The sequence below is a fragment of the Oncorhynchus kisutch genome, linkage group LG5 (assembly GCF_002021735.2).
Source record: "Oncorhynchus kisutch isolate 150728-3 linkage group LG5, Okis_V2, whole genome shotgun sequence".
In the NCBI taxonomy this organism is placed as follows: domain Eukaryota; kingdom Metazoa; phylum Chordata; class Actinopteri; order Salmoniformes; family Salmonidae; genus Oncorhynchus; species Oncorhynchus kisutch.
Window position 1 is genome coordinate 48618586 of NC_034178.2, and position 19275 is coordinate 48637860.

Here is a 19275-nt window from a genome sequence, read left to right on the forward strand (position 1 = left end):
TAGGCAAGTCAGTTAAGAACAAATTCTTACTTAAGAACAAATTCTTACTTACAATGACGGCCTACCGGGGAACCGTGGGTTAACTGCCTTGTTCAGGGGCAATTAATTAATCCCCCCCCCCCCCCCCCCCAAAAGTACATGAGCTTGACTAGTATGATGTACTAAAAGTCAAACATGTCCTTTTTATCATAAAATATAACTTTTTTTCAAAAATAAGTTAAGTTATGAGGTCCAAAAGGCTCAACTCCATTTGATGCACAAAAAAAATCATTTCAGACTCACTTGATAGAACACAAACAATTTATTTCAAATAAATAAGAGATACATACAGTATGTACTTTAAATGCAAATAAGGAAATTATGTTTTCTATTAAATGTTCAGTAGGTTTAAGGATTGAAAACCAAGACGTTTACAGTAAAAGAAGAAGCCAACTTTGTAAAATAAAATAATACTGCCATTTGTGATGTGCACAAGGAACAGAGTTTCAAGTAGATTCATAATTAAGGCAGGTCACCCTCTTTATGCAATAGGTTCTAAAATACATTGAATTATCCAGATAGTTCAAAGCAGGATTCATGGAATTGCTCTCCCAATTCTGAGTGTTCTGAATGTGTGTAATCCATTTTCTCAATCCTATTTTCCAATGAAGAAGACGTCAGCCTACCACTCAAAAAGTACAGACAGAGTAATTACGTAGGAAAATTTTTGCCAAAGTACACCACAATCTTCATAGAAATACATTTGGATGTTTATGTTCATCCTAGAAGAAAATGGTAGCTAGTTTATTGAGTTGCCTTCTGTAAAATTAAGTAAACATTTACAGCATGACAGACATGGCAGTTGTCATTTCACAAACTGTGTAATAATTGAAACGTACTGTGTGTGTGACCTAAAGGATGGTGTGATACAACAGACATGAGCAACATAGCACAGGAGACATCCTATATGTCAATATGTGCAAAGCAATGCAAGAGGAGAGTAGCTTTACCTTCAGGCTGACAAAATGAATAAGAAATTTCACTGTCTTGGTCAGTATTCACAATCCAAACCACCATTACAGATCTGATTGACACAAAGTCTGTGGCATGGGAGGCCTATGTTAATGGACTTTAAGTCCATGGTGAGGAGAACACAGCGCCCTCCTCTCCTTGGTTGGGAGTGACAGACAGTCAGTGCTTCATTTTTCATTTACCATCTCCTGTCTTCCTCCACGGACCAAATATGTAAATCGATCAGTCTGAAAACACAATCAATGGATGACTCACTCTGAACTGCGACAGGACATTTGCCTGTAAGTGGAGACGTTCAACATGTCCCCAAATAAATCTCCATCTGTACAACAATCAATTGTTCAATTTACTCTTGACAAACCATGTCTGAGACGAAATATAAAAATCAGTGCAATAGTTTTAGGTGAGCCTCCCCGGAGCGGGACAACAGTAGGGGAAGGAGAAATGTGGGTTTGGGGCGGTGGTGGAGGGTGTGTGGTTTACAGTTCTGACTGGGGGGGTACCATTGTGGGAAGTGAGGGTGTCTCATGTGGTAGAGGTCTGTGTGACGCTCCTCTGGCTACTGGTGCTCTTGATAACGTAGGTGGAGGAGTTGCTTTTGCGGCTGGAGTCGTTGTCACGCTCGCAGTGGCACTGGGATGACTTGAGGTAGCGGGCCGAGCAGCACACAAAGTTCTGCCTCAGGTCTGAGAACAGGTGGCCCGCAAAGCACATGTAGATCCACGGGTTACAGCAACTGTTCAGACTGGCCAGCAGCATGGAGATGATGAAGGGCATGGCTGGGGAAACAAGACACACACACATTAGCATTAGGATATCCTGCGGCATTAGGGTGTCCTGCAGCATTAGGGTGTCCTGCAGCATTAGGACATCCTGCAGCATTAGGATATCCTGCGGCATTAGGGTGTCCTGCAGCATTAGGACGTCCTGCAGCATTAGGATATCCTGCAGCATTAGGATGTCCTGCAGCATTAGGACGTCCTGCAGCATTAGGATATCCTGCGGCATTAGGGTGTCCTGCAGCATTAGGACGTCATACAGCATTAGGGTGTCCTGCGGCATTAGGGTGTCCTGCAGCATTAGGGTGTCCTGCAGCATTAGGATATCCTGCAGCATTAGGGTGTCCTGCAGCATTAGGATATCCTGCAGTATTAGGATGTCCTGCAGCATTAGGACGTCCTACATCATTAGGACGTCCTGCAGCATTAGGACGTCCTACAGCATTAGGACGTCATACAGCATTAGGGTGTCCTGCAGAATTAGGATATCCTGCAGTATTAGGGTGTCCTGCAGCATTAGGATATCCTGCAGTATTAGGGTGTCCTGCAGCATTAGGGTGTCCTGCAGCATTAGGATATCCTGCAGCATTAGGGTGTCCTGCAGCATTAGGGTGTCCTGCAGTATTAGGGTGTCCTGCCACATTAGGATATCCTGCAGTATTAGGGTGTCCTGCAGCATTAGGGTGTCCTGCAGCATTAGGATATCCTGCAGCATTAGGGTGTCCTGCAGCATTAGGGTGTCCTGCAGCATTAGGGTGTCCTGCAGCATTAGGACGTCCTGCAGCATTAGGATATCCTGCAACATTAGGACGTCCTGCAGCATTAGGACGTCCTGCAGCATTAGGACGTCCTGCAGCATTAGGACGTCATACAGCATTAGGGTGTCCTGCAGCACTAGGATATCCTGCAGTATTAGGATATCCTGCGGCATTAGGGTGTCCTGCAGCATTAGGACGTCCTGCAGCATTAGGATATCCTGCAGCATTAGGATATCCTGCGGCATTAGGGTGTCCTGCAGCATTAGGGTGTCCTGCAGCATTAGGACATCCTGCAGCATTAGGATATCCTGCGGCATTAGGGTGTCCTGCAGCATTAGGACGTCCTGCAGCATTAGGATATCCTGCAGCATTAGGATGTCCTGCAGCATTAGGACGTCCTGCAGCATTAGGATATCCTGCGGCATTAGGGTGTCCTGCAGCATTAGGACGTCATACAGCATTAGGGTGTCCTGCGGCATTACGGTGTCCTGCAGCATTAGGGTGTCCTGCAGCATTAGGATATCCTGCAGCATTAGGGTGTCCTGCAGCATTAGGATATCCTGCAGTATTAGGACGTCCTGCAGCATTAGGACGTCCTGCAGCATTAGGACGTCCTGCAGCATTAGGACGTCATACAGCATTAGGGTGTCCTGCAGCATTAGGATATCCTGCAGTATTAGGGTGTCCTGCAGCATTAGGATATCCTGCAGTATTAGGGTGTCCTGCAGCATTAGGGTGTCCTGCAGCATTAGGATATCCTGCAGCATTAGGGTGTCCTGCAGCATTAGGGTGTCCTGCAGCATTAGGGTGTCCTGCAGCATTAGGGTGTCCTGCAGCATTAGGACGTCCTGCAGCATTAGGACGTCCTGCAGCATTAGGACGTCCTGCAGCTAGTAAAGTAGGTACTCTGTAATTCCATTGCTTTGTAGCTTACTTTGAGCCACAAAATGACACAACTTAAATCTCAAAGGAACACAATGATGATAGATGAATGAATAACTCAATACATTTCCTCTGTCATATTCATAACCTTGCTCTTGGATAGATGTGAGGTAGGGAAGGATATGAATGAATGCATCTTGGCATTGGATCGATTATCTTTTCACTGAGGCATGACAGGTGGTTGAGTCCCAGAGACACCACAAGGGGCACTAAGCAGCAGTCAAACACATTCTAACACTTACACACAGCTTTTTTGATCTAACTCTGTTAGGCAAAGCCAGAGCTTCCGTGTTTGGAAGTATTTACCAGTAATAATAATGGTCCAAATGTAAATGAATGTTCTGTATATGCTACAGTACATTCAATATATACTGTATGCCATGTTAAATAGCATTCAGTATATTGGGCTCCTGAGGGGCGCATTGGTCTAAGACATTGCATCTCAGTGTTAGAGGTGTCACTACAGACACTCTGGTTCAAATCCAGGCTGTATCACAACTGGCTGTGATTGACAGACCCATAGGGCGGTGCACAATTGGCCCAGCATCATCCAGGTTTGGCCGGTGTAGGCAGTCATTGTAAATAAGAATTTGTTCTTCACTGACTTGCCTAGTTAAAAAAATGTCTTGCCAGATCATGTCTATAAAAATGTTTTATGGCTTTGTAAAAGGTGGATCACGGGTGAGAATGGGGCCAAGGAAGGAATTATGATGATAAATAACCTTTGGTAGATTAGCTCATGGTGCCGTTTACCAGGAGACGATCAATCACACTAAACTGGCAAATTAGAATCTTTCCCTTGATTCGTAAATCTGTTGTCGGGTGCTGTATTGACTGGTGGCCACATTTAAGCTCTTTAGCACATTCATAAAGGCTGACACAACATCAAACTATTTTATTTCCTCTTCTAAGAAAGACAATTATTTACAATCATCTGAGTTTAATATCAAGACTGCACTTCAGATGATTCACTGCCAGAGAAGCTAAGCAGTAGAATTCCAAAACAAGACTCTGTTTTGGCTCTCAGCCAACCACTGACCTGGCTATCAGATGCACTACACTATTAATTCCTTAAATGGAAGCTAGTACAATAACTCTCTATTTAGTATCTGATCACATGATTGTTTGAGTCGACACAACTGAAAAGGACTTCCGTGTTTTAATAAAAAGGCACATCTAACTTTATATTTAATAACACTTTACTAAGGCCTCCACAGTGCTAGCTGTGCCCCTAGAGATTCTGAGTTTGAGTCCAGGCTCTGTCGCAGCTGTCTGTGACCGGAAGACCTATGGGGCGGTGCACAATTGGCCCGGCGTTGTCCGGGTTAGGAGAGGGTTTGGCCGGCAGAGATGTCATTGTCCCATCGTGTATGCACAGTGGTGCAGCTGGCTTCCAGGTTAAGTGGGCAATGTGTCAAGAAGCAGTGCGGCTTGGTTGGGTTGAGTTTCAGAGGATGCACGGCTCTCGACCTTTGCCTCTCCCGAGTCTGTACAGGAGTTGCAATTGGATACCATGAAATTGGAGGAGAAAAGGGGGTAAAAAATAAAATAAATAAAAAACGTTACTTTTCGAATGACAGTAACAATAATGAGGCTTGGTGTCTCAAAAGCTTCTTTAAATGCAGGGAGGAGCACACCGTGGCCACGGTGACAAGGCAGACTTGTTGAGGAAATGATTATTCATTACATACTAAACTGTTTATTAGACATACTGATTTTTATTTAAATAATTGTCCATTGTTACATGCTTGTATTTTTTACTGGTACAAACTTTTTGGGTGCGACCGCAGTATGTGACCTCCTGTGTTTGCGATCGGCAGGAATTTAGCAATGTGGGAATTGCTGGGAGGAACAGAGAATGGTGGCAATATCAGTTATCTTGATCTACACAGACGAGCTAAATGACTTTTAACAACTCTGTTCCCTGCATATCTGCAGTCTCTCTTACTATAGAATTTCTACCACAGAATGCTGATTGATGGAGTCACTGCCAGTCAGCATCACACAGCAGAGCAGAGGCAACTTTGGGAGTATGAAGGCTGTACACTCAGGTATGGATGGGCATGGACACAACTCATAGATGGGATGCTGCAGATCAGCATCTGATAATCAATATTGAGACAACATAGGCAGCAAACTTTGTCTTGGTCAAAAAATGTTCCGGTTTAGCCAGTTTTCTTCATTATGTTGCCATTCAAAACAAATGACAATATAGTGCTAAACCCACAGGAACAAGCTCAAAATACCCACATGAAAAAAGACTATAGTACTGTAGTATTACTATATGTATATATTACACAGTGAGTGTACAAAACATTAAGAAACCTTCCTAATATTGAGTTGTACCCCCAGGAGGTCACATACATAGCTTTCACCTGCATTTCACGGTAAGGTCTGTTGTATTCGGCGCATGTGACAAATAACACTTGATTTCATTTGACTTGATTCACCTGGTTAGTCTATGTTTTGTACACTGTGTGTGTGTGTGTGTGTGTGTGTGTGTGTGTGTGTGTGTGTGTGTGTGTGTGTGTGTGTGTGTGTGTGTGTGTGTGTGTGTGTGTGTGTGTGTGTGTGTGTGTGTGTGTGTGTGTGTGTGTGTGTGTGTGTGTGTGTGTGTGTGTGTGTGATTATGTATTTACATGTGTGCACTCTAGAGTGTGTTTGTTTATATGAGTATGAGAAGGTAATCAAGTCCTAAATCCCTTAAATTTCAGCAATGGTACTGTTGTGTAGAAAGAGGGAAGAAGTACAGGTCCACATGAAGCTTCAATCAATTATATTGCTGTGGGTTGCTGTGTTTGGGAATCATGTTTCTGCTGAGTTCACCCCTTTTCAGGGAAAGCAGGAAACAGAGAACTTGAACTTTTGTGTTTGCAGTTTGATTTTATTGCGAGAGTGGTGGAAAATTATCTTATTTGAGCCCATCTCTGGGGAGCCAATGTATAACGGTTTTCGAGGAGGAAAAACACCACTGACAACCATTCTGTACTAACGGATGTTTTCAATTTATAGTTTAGCTTCTCTGTGGCAAGAAAAGGAAGCTACGGGTTATCTTAGCTCTATCAAGGGGTATGTCAAATAATCTGCTCTGTAATAAAGTGTCATGACTTAAATCCTACATTATAGTTTCATCAGAATAGTATTACAAGTGTGTCTTGATAGGTTGTTATCTGAATGCGAATAGGTGTAATGCTGACATCATTATCTGCCATGTTGGAGGTAATAGGCAGTGTGATGTGGTCCTTATCAAGCATTAGCAAAGTACTGCATGTGTTACTAATGGCCTCCTCAGTAATAGCCATTAGTCTGTACGGCTGTCTGGGCTCACTCTGCTGGCTGTGGTGCTGCTAGCTAATGGATACCTTATCTCTCCATAGCCACATGCAGCCAGGTTCTCTTCCATAATGGCTGCTTTCAAATAGTTTATAAGCTACTTTCTTTCCATTTTAAAGCCAATATATTATGGATTTTCCAATTGTATTTTATGGAAACATATAGTGAAAATAAACTATTTGCACCATGTTGCATCCCATGCCCAATATGGCAATATAACTGCATTGGCCTTACTGCTGTTAGCCCATAGAAACTCAACAAATAAAAGATTCACTACATAGAACAACAGATAGTCTAACATGCGCTCTGGGAGTCGGGAAGCAAGTTCAGGGAGTGAATCATTTAATCAATAAATGGAACATAATACAAAACAAGAAACAGGAACAACGCACAGACATGAAACTGAAACAACAACACCTGGGGAAGGAACCAAAGGGAGTGGCATAAATAGGGCAGGTAATCTAGGAGGTGATGGCTTCCAGGTGAATGTCATTAGGCGCTGATGCGTGTGACAATGGTGGCAGGTGTGCGCAATAATCAGCAGCCTGGTAACCTAGAGGCCGGAGAGGGAGCACACGTGACAGTACCCCCTACCTGGCACGGGGCTCCAGCCGCAGGACGCCAACCAAAGGGACGATCCCGGGGAACAGGAGCGGAACGGTTGCCTCCGCTGAGGAGCAGAAACCTGACAAACCGGCTGAGGCGTGAGATCCTGATGACCCAGCTGAAAACTCCCTGGTTGGATCAGCTGAGGCACGGGAACCTTTTCACCCAGCTGAGGCATGGGAGCCTATCGATCCCACTAAGGTATGGAAACCTGTCGATCCAGCTGAGGCAGGGGAACCCGTCGAACGCGCCGAGGCACGGGAACCTGTCAAGCCAGCTGAAGCATGAGAGTCCGACGAACCACCTGAGGCCTCCCTGGTAGCTCCGGTACTGACACCCAAACCCGACATCACCTCCAACACAAAAACAAAAAAACACCCCCTGATGCTTCCCTTTGGTGAGGCGTTATTCTGTAACGTTGCGCTGGGAGTCGGGAAGCAAGTCCAGGGAGTGAATTATTTAATCAATAAACATAAGCACACGTGACATAGTCCAAAAATAAAACAAAGGGAAGTTGGTTTTAAGGTGTCTGTTCTATATAAGAAAGATCAGGTAATTATTATTTATTATTTTGCCCATACAAAATATTTGGGGGCACTAAACCACTTCCATATATACTGTACTTCCTTCAGATGAGTCTTGTAAGGCTGGTGCAAAAAAAGTCTCATCTTTCCATCGAGTGGTCATATTCATCTGTAGGCCAAACCGTTCTGACGCTACAGACGTTTCCGTGACAAGAATGATTTTCGGGATGTCTCATGGTTTGACAAACACAGCTGTAGCTTGGCAACCTTCCACCACATACGGTTGAAGGCTGCCATTGGCGGATGCGGTGGATTGAGGCGCAGCCCATGCAAAAACTGTTATCTCTATCTTAAACAGGTGGATTGAGACGCAGGCCATGCAAAAACTGTTATCTCTAGCTTAAACAGGTGGATTGAGACGCAGCCCATGCAAAAACTGTTATCTCTAGCTTAAACAGGTAGATTGAGACGCAGCCCATGCAAAAACTGTTATCTCTAGCTTAAACAGGTGGATTGAGACGCAGCCCATGCCAAAACTGTTATCTCTAGCTTAAACAGGTGGATTGAGACGCAGCCCATGCAAAGACTGTTATCTCTAGCTTAAACAGGTGGATTGAGACGCAGCCCATGCAAAAACTGTTATCTCTAGCTTAAAGGTGGATTTTTTATTTTATTATGCTAATTATATTTCCATGGGGGAGCGGACATCTACTCTACTTTAAAAAAAAAGATAACTTTGGCTGAGAATTGTTATTTCTATAGTTTTCCATACACTTGTAATGCAAGATTGTTTGGGGATTCTAATAACTGTTTACCACCTCCTTTTATTTCCTGGTGTTTGTCTTGAAATGTTGGGAAATAATTTGTGATGCTGCTGCTGTGGGAATCAGAAGGGAACAGAACAGAAGAGAGCAGTTGTGTTGAATATTATTATTTGACCCTGCTGGTCATCTATGGACATTTGAACATCTTGGCCATGTTCTGTTATAATCTCCACCGGCACAGCCAGAAGAGGACTGGCCACCCCACATAGCCTGGTTCCTCTCTAGGTTTCTTCCTAGATTCTGGCCTTTCTATGGAGTTTTTCATAGCCACCATGCTTCTACACCTGCATTGCTTGCTGTTTGGGGTTTTAGGCTGGGTTTCTGTACAGCACTTTGAGATATCAGCTGATGTAAGAAGGGCTTTATAAATACATTTGAATTTGATTTGAATACATAGTGCTGTGCTGTACCTCTGATGTATTTCCAATGGATTGATGGTCTCACTTTGATTTACCATGCTCCTTAGCTGTTTACAGCAATACAGCTTAAATTATATATTATACCTCTTCAAAGGATAGAACATAAACAACATGGCAACCACAAACAGTAGGCCATCTACTGTATTTAGTTCAGCGCAGATTGTCCAATCTCCCTCCCCTGCATACCAGAATCTGATTGTGAATAGGCCTGGCTAATGGGATACAGTATGTAAAGTGTGATTGATAAAGTGTGCCAATAATTACATATAAAGGGTTGGAGGATTCTAAAATAAAACCAAAAGCCACCTCATGGGTCTCCCGGAGGCAGCCAGCACAGGTATTGAACCTCCATCTGTAGCAACGCATTTTGAACTGCAATGCAGTATCTTAGACAGCTGCGCCACTCGAGAGGCCCCATCCACAATGTATCAAAATACAGAGAGATGTTGGCTTATATTCAGTCAACACACATATTTCAAGAATATCATGGAATATAATTGAACATTTTTGTTTCTCCATGCTTGTCTCAGAGAAATGCGAAACGATACTGAAATAGTCATCCACAGCGGGTAGACTATATATAACGATATTTGAGATTATTTTGTTTTTTTTAAAACGACAGTAAGTGATTGTAATCTGAATAGGCCAAAATACTATTTATAAAGTCCAAAATATAGCCCTGCTAATAGCCATAATGGCGATGTACAACGTGACCATTGTTTGAAAGAGTATTTCCCAGTAAGAAACTATTTGTTAACCTTCATTAGACAACATTGTTCTGATATTTCTCTAATTCAGTGATATTTATTCACATAGTAATTCGTTATGGATCCATAACTAAATAAACATTGGCATTTTGAAAGAGTATTTTTATCATTATTTTATTAACGAAAGCATAAATATGATGATGAAGAAATACAGTATTGTACAGTATATGTTTTTACATTTGTATAATAAAGCATTAAAGGATTTTGAAGATATAAGCCACCTGCATTTATTTATTACGCTGTAGCAGAACAGCATAATGGTCCAGACGGCCCTTGCTGTGCCTAGTGAGGAGTTGGTCAGGTTCTGTTGTCAGAAGAGGAATAGAAATGTCAGGGTGAACCGACGACCTGATGAACCCACCAGGTATGTTGACTCTGCCTGTCGGAGGTGAAGTTCCAGAGCTCACAAGTGTGCCTGGCATGGATCCTCGCCCTCTTCAACGCGTCATTCTCCGCCTGACTCTATGCCGATGCCGCCTGGCTCTGGACCAATGCATCAGCTGTCGCCCTTATCTCTGCCCTCAGATAATGTTTCTCTTTCTGCTGGTCTGTCTTCAATGACTCGATCTCGGTCTTCAAAGTTTGAATCTGATCCATGTGCACCTTCATCAGATGAGCAGAATGCTACCGCCCTGAGCCCCCATCGATTACAGTGGCCTATGATAGAAACGGTTGATCAATTAAGAATTAAAAGTGACTCCAACATACAAATGCTGCGTATAAATTTTAAGAATCTAGCAAAACGAGACGTTTTCTTGGCAACCATGTGTTTTTTCGGGACGGTCCGTTGTCCAGCCGTTTGCTACCCAGTGGGGCGGGGTGGGGGCCCACCATCCCTTCCTCCCCATTTCCCCATGGGGTAGGTCCATCTTCTGTGCACGGCTCTGTGGCCCATCCCGTGCCCCCTGCCCTCGTGCCTTGAACCTTGCCCGTCCGTACATAATTCTAAATGAATAATCCTAATCGCTTTGTTTAAAAAATAACAATATTTTGGAGATTATTTTGTTTTCAAATAACGTAAAATTAGTGAGAAAAAGGCCATTCTTGAACTTGGGGTGAGACATTGTTACTAATTCATAGCCAGTTTGTTATTTAGAATGATTTCTTTCTGTTTTTAGAGGGAGAGAAACCAAAAACCTACAGTCAGCCTTGATCTCCCAGTCAAGGACAGCACCGGGATTGAACCAGCATCAGTAGCAACATAGCTTCCGCTCCAATGCAGTGTCTTAGACCTTTGTGCCACTAAGGCACTGAACTGTACAACATGACTGGTCGGGAGTAGGCTACAGTACTACAGAGACACAGTAACACCTTGGGACCCAAAACATAATCAGTGCTCTAACACCCCCTTGCGCTGGTCTGGAGCAATGACGTAGTGACGCAGGGTACTGTGCTAAACCACAAATGAAGTCCCACAGTGTAAATTGCAAAACCTTTAGTGGAGCAACCACATTATCGGCTAATGGGGAGGCTATTTTTAGGGGTGTAGGGTGGAAGCACGGATCTTTACAGGAAGCAGACAGACAGGAATTCCCTGTTACGCGGAGACCGTTACTACCCTACACCCCTAAAAAAAGAGCCTCCAAATTAGCCAATACAGTCGCATACACATAATTTGTACTACACAAAGTGACTATGACAAACAAGCCGACTATCTGGATGAGCGTTTCAGACAACGGGGTTACCCAGAGGAATGGCTGCATGACGCAAGGGAACGTTAGAAAAATAAGACCCAGGATGACAGCCTCACGCCCAAACCGCCCCGCCCTCCCAACCAAAGCGTTCAATACTTCCTTCAATACTCCCCACTTGGTAAACAGTTCGACCACATCATTAAAAAACACTGGCACATCTTGAGCACTGATCCACAACTGGAAAGGATGTTTAAAGAACCATGCACACAACATAATTCAATGGGTGGTGAGGTATGATCTTCCACCTGTGCCACGTAGTACCTTTCTTAACAATGTGGCCAGTAGTGGTTCTAGCTTCTATGGCTCCCAGGGTGAACCACCCTTCAGCCCCCCACCAACAACAAAGCACCAGTGTGCAGTAACTGTCATTTGTATTCAGACATTTGGAACAACACAAATAATTAATCATAACATTTAAAACTATATAAATATAAAAATATATACAAAAATAAGACTCGTAAATATCAAAAAGAAGTAACAAAGACCAATAGAAACAAATTCCCCAATTCCCCACCCATTCCTCAACACTGTCAACCAAGACTCAAGACTAAACCAATTCACCTTGGTGGTGTGCAGACTGGTTTTATATTATTCTTAACAATTTCGCACAACCCAGAAAAAATGCAACAATATATCTGTGAACAATATTATGAATGAATTGTGGTTTATTTGGTAGCATTTCGTAGTGTGACTGATTTTGCTAATTGCATTAGTACTGTACAAAGTTAGAGGTGCACTATTTCATAGATTCCGCGCTCCCCCTACCTCAGGCTTCCAGTGGGGAGACCTAAGGTTAACCTTGGTGTAATGTGTATGCCTTCCGGACAGCTATTATAGGCCAATTTGGTTGGAAAGGAATGTAAACAAAAATGGCATGCAAAAGTCGAACTGCCAGCGGCGACCTGTCATTCAGGGCAGAGCCCCACCGGTTTCGAGCTCCACATTTTTAGCAAAAATAAATAAAGTACAATTTGGGCTTGCCTGTTTTGCATGTTATTTTGGCATTAATATGTGTCACATATCATATTGAAAACAATGTAAAAAATATATATATTGTTGAATTAATAAAGCTGCATACAAACGTGGTCTCTTTTCTGTTTTCTTGAGTAAGGCAGCTCCAAAATGTAGGTGTTTCAGCCTAGCTCAGTGCTTTCTGTGGTGGTGGGGCAAGCCAGCAGAAAATACGGAGCGTTGTGCCGTGATTGGCTCTGTCACGCCTGCTCACGCTCTTTGCCCCCTTGTCACGCGCATCAGTGATTTATTAGACTCACCTGGACTCAATCACATGTTTATTACCTCCCCTATATTTGTCAGTTCCCTGCTCTGTTCCCCTCTACTGCATTAATTGTCTTACGTCTGTATTACCCGGTTCTGACGCTGTTCCTGTCCTGTTCCATGTCTGTGTCCATGTTGACTCCCCGTACCTGCTTCTCTAGTCTAGTGTCAGTCCTCACAGGCTCAGTGTTCTGTCACTCATGGGGACACTATGAGTATCACCTCAAAAATTCAAGCCCCCTTGGGTGCTGCCATAGAGTTACATTAGAAGTACCCAACCAAGAAGGCCCAAGGTCATTGGCCACAGATAAAATGACATCAAATCATGTTTTATCTACATTAGCTTTGATTGGACTGATCATGTCAACATCATACTTTCAAAATCTTAGCTAGCAAGCTAGACAAGCAGTCATCATCATGAATCAAGTCCACAATTTACTGGCAAATCATTTTTAATCCTTGTCATATGAAGAGAAATAATTAATAGAAATTATAGATCAAATGTATCGGTGCTCATTGGCCATTGGACATAAACATTAACACACAACAAGTAGGAATTCGCAACTTCAACAATGTGTGGTTTGGAAGGAATCAGTGGCTAACTGCAAGCATTGCAAAGCAATCACTAGCCTACTGTTCAGTGGAGTGGCTGTGTGGTCCCAAGTCTAAGATTAAGGGTCTCTTTTCCTAGTTTAAAATTATAAACATTCAACATTGGCCATGCTGTCAATGAAGCATGATTTGTGCAGCACTCAAAACAACTGTTAACTCAAAACTGCAAAATCTGACTTTAGTGAGTTCAAGATAACTGAGAACTCAGGGAAAAACGAGCCACGACTGGAAAAATACGTTTTAAACTTTTTTTTTTAAACTCGGAATTGTAAATTGGGAACTCGGGCCTCTTTCTAGAGCTATGACCTGACGTCATCATGATTCAAACTTTTTTTTCTGCGAGTTCCCAGTTCTCCTGAAAGCACCATAAATCCAGAGAATGCCAGGCTTTGATGACAAAATTTGCCCACAAAAGGACCACCGCACCACCTTCCTGTTCAAGTGAGCACAGCACAACAAGGTGGGTCCAAAAATGTATTGTATGCTTCTGCATAAATTATGTAATATGCCAGGGAGATATGTATACTGTAGGTAAGAAAGTAATACTCGGTCTATGTTACGTAGTAAGCTGTTAGTAGCCCATGTGACTCACTCTAATAATTTGGTTTATTTTCACCTCTTAAAATGTTGCTTACTGTTCTGACTTGGTGGTGCACATGTAGCCTATAACCTGTTTTTGAGAAATGTAATCATCAAATCAAATCAAATTTTATTGGTCACATAAACATGGTTAGCAGATGTTAATGTGTGTGTAGCGAAATGCTTGTGCTTCTAGTTCCGACCATGCAGTAATATCTAACAAGTAATCTAACAATTTCACAACAACTACCTTTTACACACAAGTGTAAAGGAATTAATAAGAATATGTACATTTCAATATATGGATGAGCGATGGCCGAACGGCATAGACAAGATGAGAATATTGTAAGAGCTTTCATTGTTTGCTTATATGCCCCATTTATTTATCTTATGGTTCTGACTTGGTGTACAGGGAGAACACTGTAAGAACGGCCCATGTTCTGAATTCTTTATCTGTTCATTTCAAAAGTGTTGAACAAATAGTTATATTGACTATGTCTGTCCTAGCTCTCTCATTAATTAATCAAAATTACGGATTTCCTCTTATTCGCTTTTCGTCCCCTTGTACCATAGTTTGTACATCTCAATTGTCAGTAGAAACCACATTTGTTTAAGCAAGTCAGCCATATCCGCTATGTTTTTTTTAAAGACAGTAAATGAAGCTGAATGAACTGTTTCGCTGCCAGACAAGGCTCAGCTGATAGCCAGGTGTAGCAGTGGTAAGATGTTGGGTCTGCTGTTAGGACTCTGCTGTTGGGACAGCTTTATATAGGCCCTAACCGTTTGTGTGCACCGTTTGTCACCATTATAGTGCAATTGATGTATTGTTTAGTGTTGTGTTGTGCACTGGCTTTGCTGGCATGCATCCCACTTCTTTTTTTTTTTGCACCACCAAGATTGATATGCTAAAATCGCCACTGCCAACAGCAATAGCATATTTGACGGAAACCAATGAATTAATGAATAACATTGGATGTGGCCATAAAGCGGGTCATTAAGAGATTAATTACAGTGGACTGTCTGCTGCTCCATCCAAGAGCTCTAGTGTGTCGTGCCGTGCCGCTGCCCTGTGTGCTGGACTGAGGAGATGACATGCGTGGCCCCACTCATGCGCACCGATGTGCCCCCCAGGTAACAATAGCTCGCCGTACATGTACACTCAGACTAATGATTAACTGCAGGCAGGCTCGGGAGGTTGGGCCTCAGAGAAGCACGCAAACCACGCAGGTTACACTCATGAAAGACTGCTTCCAGTGATTTATTTTGGTAGCATGTAAATGATCGTGCGTAGGATAATTTGCTTCGCTTCAGTGGAGGGGTGTTATAGCCTAATAAGATCACTGTTGTCAATGTTGTTGTTGTTCGTTACAGAGAGTGAATCAAATGGACGAGTGGTGGTGCTTTTTTGTTTTCATAAAACAAACTGTACCAATTCTGGACAACCATTGTCAAATTCAAAACTTTTCAAAAATGAAGGATATGTTGATAGGACTATATGAAATTAATAAAACGAATAATGTTTTTTTTTGCAAATGTAACATTATTTCATACATATTCGGATCGTTGGACCCGCGTCTCCACAAGTCACAATACATTTCGATAGGTGGGCAGAGCTTCATTTGCAACATGGCATTTTGGTTGGCTGGAGGAATATAATGAGATGCTGCGAAATGATCTAAGCTTACGTTGTCATTTTATCCACTGCCTGTGTGGGTGGGCGGCTACTCCATATGGTGCGTCTAATCTTACAATTGCATACATACTCTGATGTTCCTCAGGTTGGCCAACATTTCCTGGGTAAAAGTGCAGTGTCCAATATTGTGCGAATTTCATTTGACTGTCAATGGCAAAGGTTGTATAGTGTATCTTTGTATATTTGTATTATCATCGAGGCTATTTGCTATTCGTAATTATTAAAGTATTTACGTACACCATTACTGGAGCTGTGGGCTGCTCCGGTGCGCAGAATGCCGAAGTCTGATAAATAATACTACACCGCATGCAACATTACGCACGCCGTATGATAAACCCCAAGGCAGAATACGTTCTGAGCGTTTTAAATTAACCATGGACATTCATTGTGGTTTAACTTTAAAATGTACATGTTAATAATTGCTTCAGTCTAGAATTGCGAAGCCCATCGTTAAAGTAGCTCCTATTACGCACATAATCTCACCACACTGCATTTTAATGGTTCTTTTCGAGATGGAGTTTAAATTTACCTTCCCGGGGCGCCGCTGGATCCCAAGCCGTCCACATCTGCACGGTGAAGAAAGGTGTCCAGCAAACAATATACGCCAGGACTATGACAAATGTCATTTTAACGGTGGTTATCTTCGCTTTAGAGATGAGCTTTACACTGCTCACCCGGGCGAGCGCATGACCTTTCGAAGTCTTCGGGGTGAGGCTTATACACTGCTCCCTCTTGGTTTTCATTCTAAAGTTTTGCCAGATCTTAAAGCTTATTAGTCCATAGCAAAGGCTCAGTATGGCCACTGGTATGATGTAGATGGTAAGGCTAATCCAAGTTATATACGCTTTGGCACCCCAGGGCTCAACGAAGTCACCCCAGCAGTCATACACTCCGGCTCCAACGTCCTTCAGAGAAAATATGTACATCTGTGGGCTGCTGAACAATAGGCTGAGGACCCACGATATAATCACATAGAAGCGGTCCTTTCTCTTGTGCAGAGACCGAAGCGGCTGACAAATCGCCAAACACCTGTCTACGGACATCAAAACAAGCACATAGGTAGAGGCGAACATTCCGACGATTTGAAGGTATTTCACCAACCTGCACAGGATATCGGGTCCATAGAAACGGAAAGTAATGTCCCAGATAAGTTGTGGCAGGACCTGAAATATAGCCACCACCAGATCCGCGATGCTGAGGTGTTTCATGAAGTAGTACATTCGGGACTGGGTGTGCTTGGTGGTGTGGATGGCCACCAGAACGCACAGGTTCCCAGCCAAGGCAAGGAACAGGACCAGGGCGAGCACGGTCACCTCCACTTTAGCCACCTCGTCGTTCCGTTTCAGGGGGTTAGTCTGGTTTCCCACGGTGGTCCCGTTGCCAAGGGTTGAGTTCCTCCAGGATTTGTTGAATGACCAAAAGTCCTGCTCATTTAATATGGTACTTTCCATTGTGTTGATCGTATCCTCTGCCAGTCCTCGTGCGACGCCCAAAATGCAATTGCAGCAATGTTCAGCCACCGTTAAACAGTCGAGGGTTGTTTTAAAGTACCGCGTATTCTTTGGCTCTTCGTCTTAACAGGTGGCAAGGCAAAGCGTCCTAGTGTGGAGCTGTGTTGTTACCTTTTACGCACGTGGGAAAATGTAATCACAATTTTGCGCTGAAGCCTTATTTCTTATTCATATCCGAATAGGATCAGACACTGAAGGAGAGGAAATAGAGGAAACACATAAACACCTTGTTTTCATTCAAAACAATTAAATTATATAATACCAAATTGAAGGGGCAATCTGAGATTGGTGCATCCATTTTTGTCATTTAAAATGAATGCGATTTGGCTACCCGTGGCTCCTAAGAATACACCTTATACATGCCTCATGAGCTTAGTTCAACTGTCGAACCCCATCAGAACCCAAAATATATGCTCATTTAATTGTAAACAAACATTTTACAGTAAAAAAAATATGGTTAAAACGATAATTTTGATAGCATGGAAGGTCTTTGTATTCATAGCTCTGTCTGCTTTGTTATTGTTTGAAATGTAGATAGACCCTTTTAAACGAAAAAGGAATAGAACCAAATTATATGATTTAAGACATTATTGATAGAGGCTCACCAATGTGTAACACGTTGTCTATCCATATTCTTCAGACATCCAAATTATAATTTAACATAGCCTACAAGTAATAAATAGCCTATTATAATGGGTTTTCCTAATGTAAATGTAGACTACTTACATGTGAATCTGCTTTACCCTCTGTCTTGTAAATAGAATACTGGAACGCCACAGTGTTTTTCTTTTCATAAACCAGTGAGCCTCCCTCACTAGTAGCGATCGGAATGGCCAGCATCATGATATTTATACCACTGGTATCCCTGGCCAAGATGACACATGGAAATGGATTTACACATTATTTCCACTAGGTGTCCATGTGCGCCACTCTTATAGATGATGGCCTAGTACTGAACAATTCACTCCATCTGAAATGAAAACATCTGAAATGAAAACTGTCCTATTGCTGAAAACGAAGTGGTCATCATCATCATCATTTACCCATGTCAACTAAAATCATATAATGACAAACATAACAAACAATAATAATTAAATGGCTAATTAAATAACTTCACACTAGAGATGAAATATATGGACACTAGCTTTACAGTCGACAGCAGTCGATTTGGCTACAATACAGCCAATCTGTAAATAGCACACCCAACTACCTCATCCCCATATTTTTAATTACCCTCTTGCTCTTTGCACCCCAGTATCTCTACTTGCAAGTCATCATCATCTGCACATCTATCACTTCATTATTAATGCTAAATTGTAATTATTTTAGCCTCTATGGCCTATTTATTGCCTTACATCCCTACCCTTCTACATTTGCATACACTATACATAGATTTTTCTATTTTTATTTTATTTTGTGTTATTGACTGTATGTCTGTTTATGTGTAACTCTGTGTTGTTGTTTTTTTCACACTACTTTTGCTTTATCTTGGCCAGGTCAGTTGTAAATGAGAACTTCTCAACTGGCCTACCTGGTTAAATAAAGGTGAATTAAAAAATGTAAATAAAAAATAGCATGTCTAGTGCAACTTTCCATTTAATTCCATGAATGCCTCTGAAACAATTGTGGAAAAAATGTTATCCCACTGAGCACACATGTTGAATCAATGTTGTTTCCACGTCATTTCAATGAAACTATGTTGAACCAACGTGGAATAGAAGTTTAATTTGTGCCCCAGTTGGTTCTTTCCATCGGCAGCCTGCTGCTCAAGGTAGGTAGGCCTAAATTATTGATCGAATTTAGGATGGTTGTAAATACAAATGTTGACTACATCCATGCCATGCATAACCTTGAAATGGCATATTTGTCTCATTGATGTTGTTTTACAAAGCCTTTCGGCACAGAAATCTAAATCAAATCAAATCAAATTTATTTATATAGCCCTTCA

At 42.3% G+C, this 19275-nt stretch overlaps 1 protein-coding gene across 1 annotated transcript; it reads right to left on the bottom strand.

The window, feature by feature from the left end:
• Positions 1–288: 288 nt before the first annotated feature.
• On the bottom strand, positions 289–18149 carry oxtra (oxytocin receptor a). The gene is made up of 3 exons (XM_020482224.2): positions 18054–18149; positions 16346–17518; positions 289–1790 (listed from the first exon to the last, which is right to left on the bottom strand). The coding sequence occupies exons 2-3, from the start codon at positions 17265–17267 to the stop codon at positions 1537–1539; spliced, it is 1176 nt and encodes a 391-aa protein (XP_020337813.1). The 5' UTR covers positions 17268–17518; positions 18054–18149; the 3' UTR covers positions 289–1536.
• Positions 18150–19275: the final 1126 nt, after the last annotated feature.

Coding starts and splice junctions, on each gene's coding strand:
- oxtra (XM_020482224.2), bottom strand. CDS start 17,267: ATGGAAAGTACCATATTAAATGAGCAGGACTTTTGGTCATTCAACAAA. Junction 1,791..16,345: donor TCCAGCGGCGCCCCGGGAAG/GTAAATTTAAAC, acceptor TTGTTTCCCCAG/CCATGCCCTTCATCATCTCC.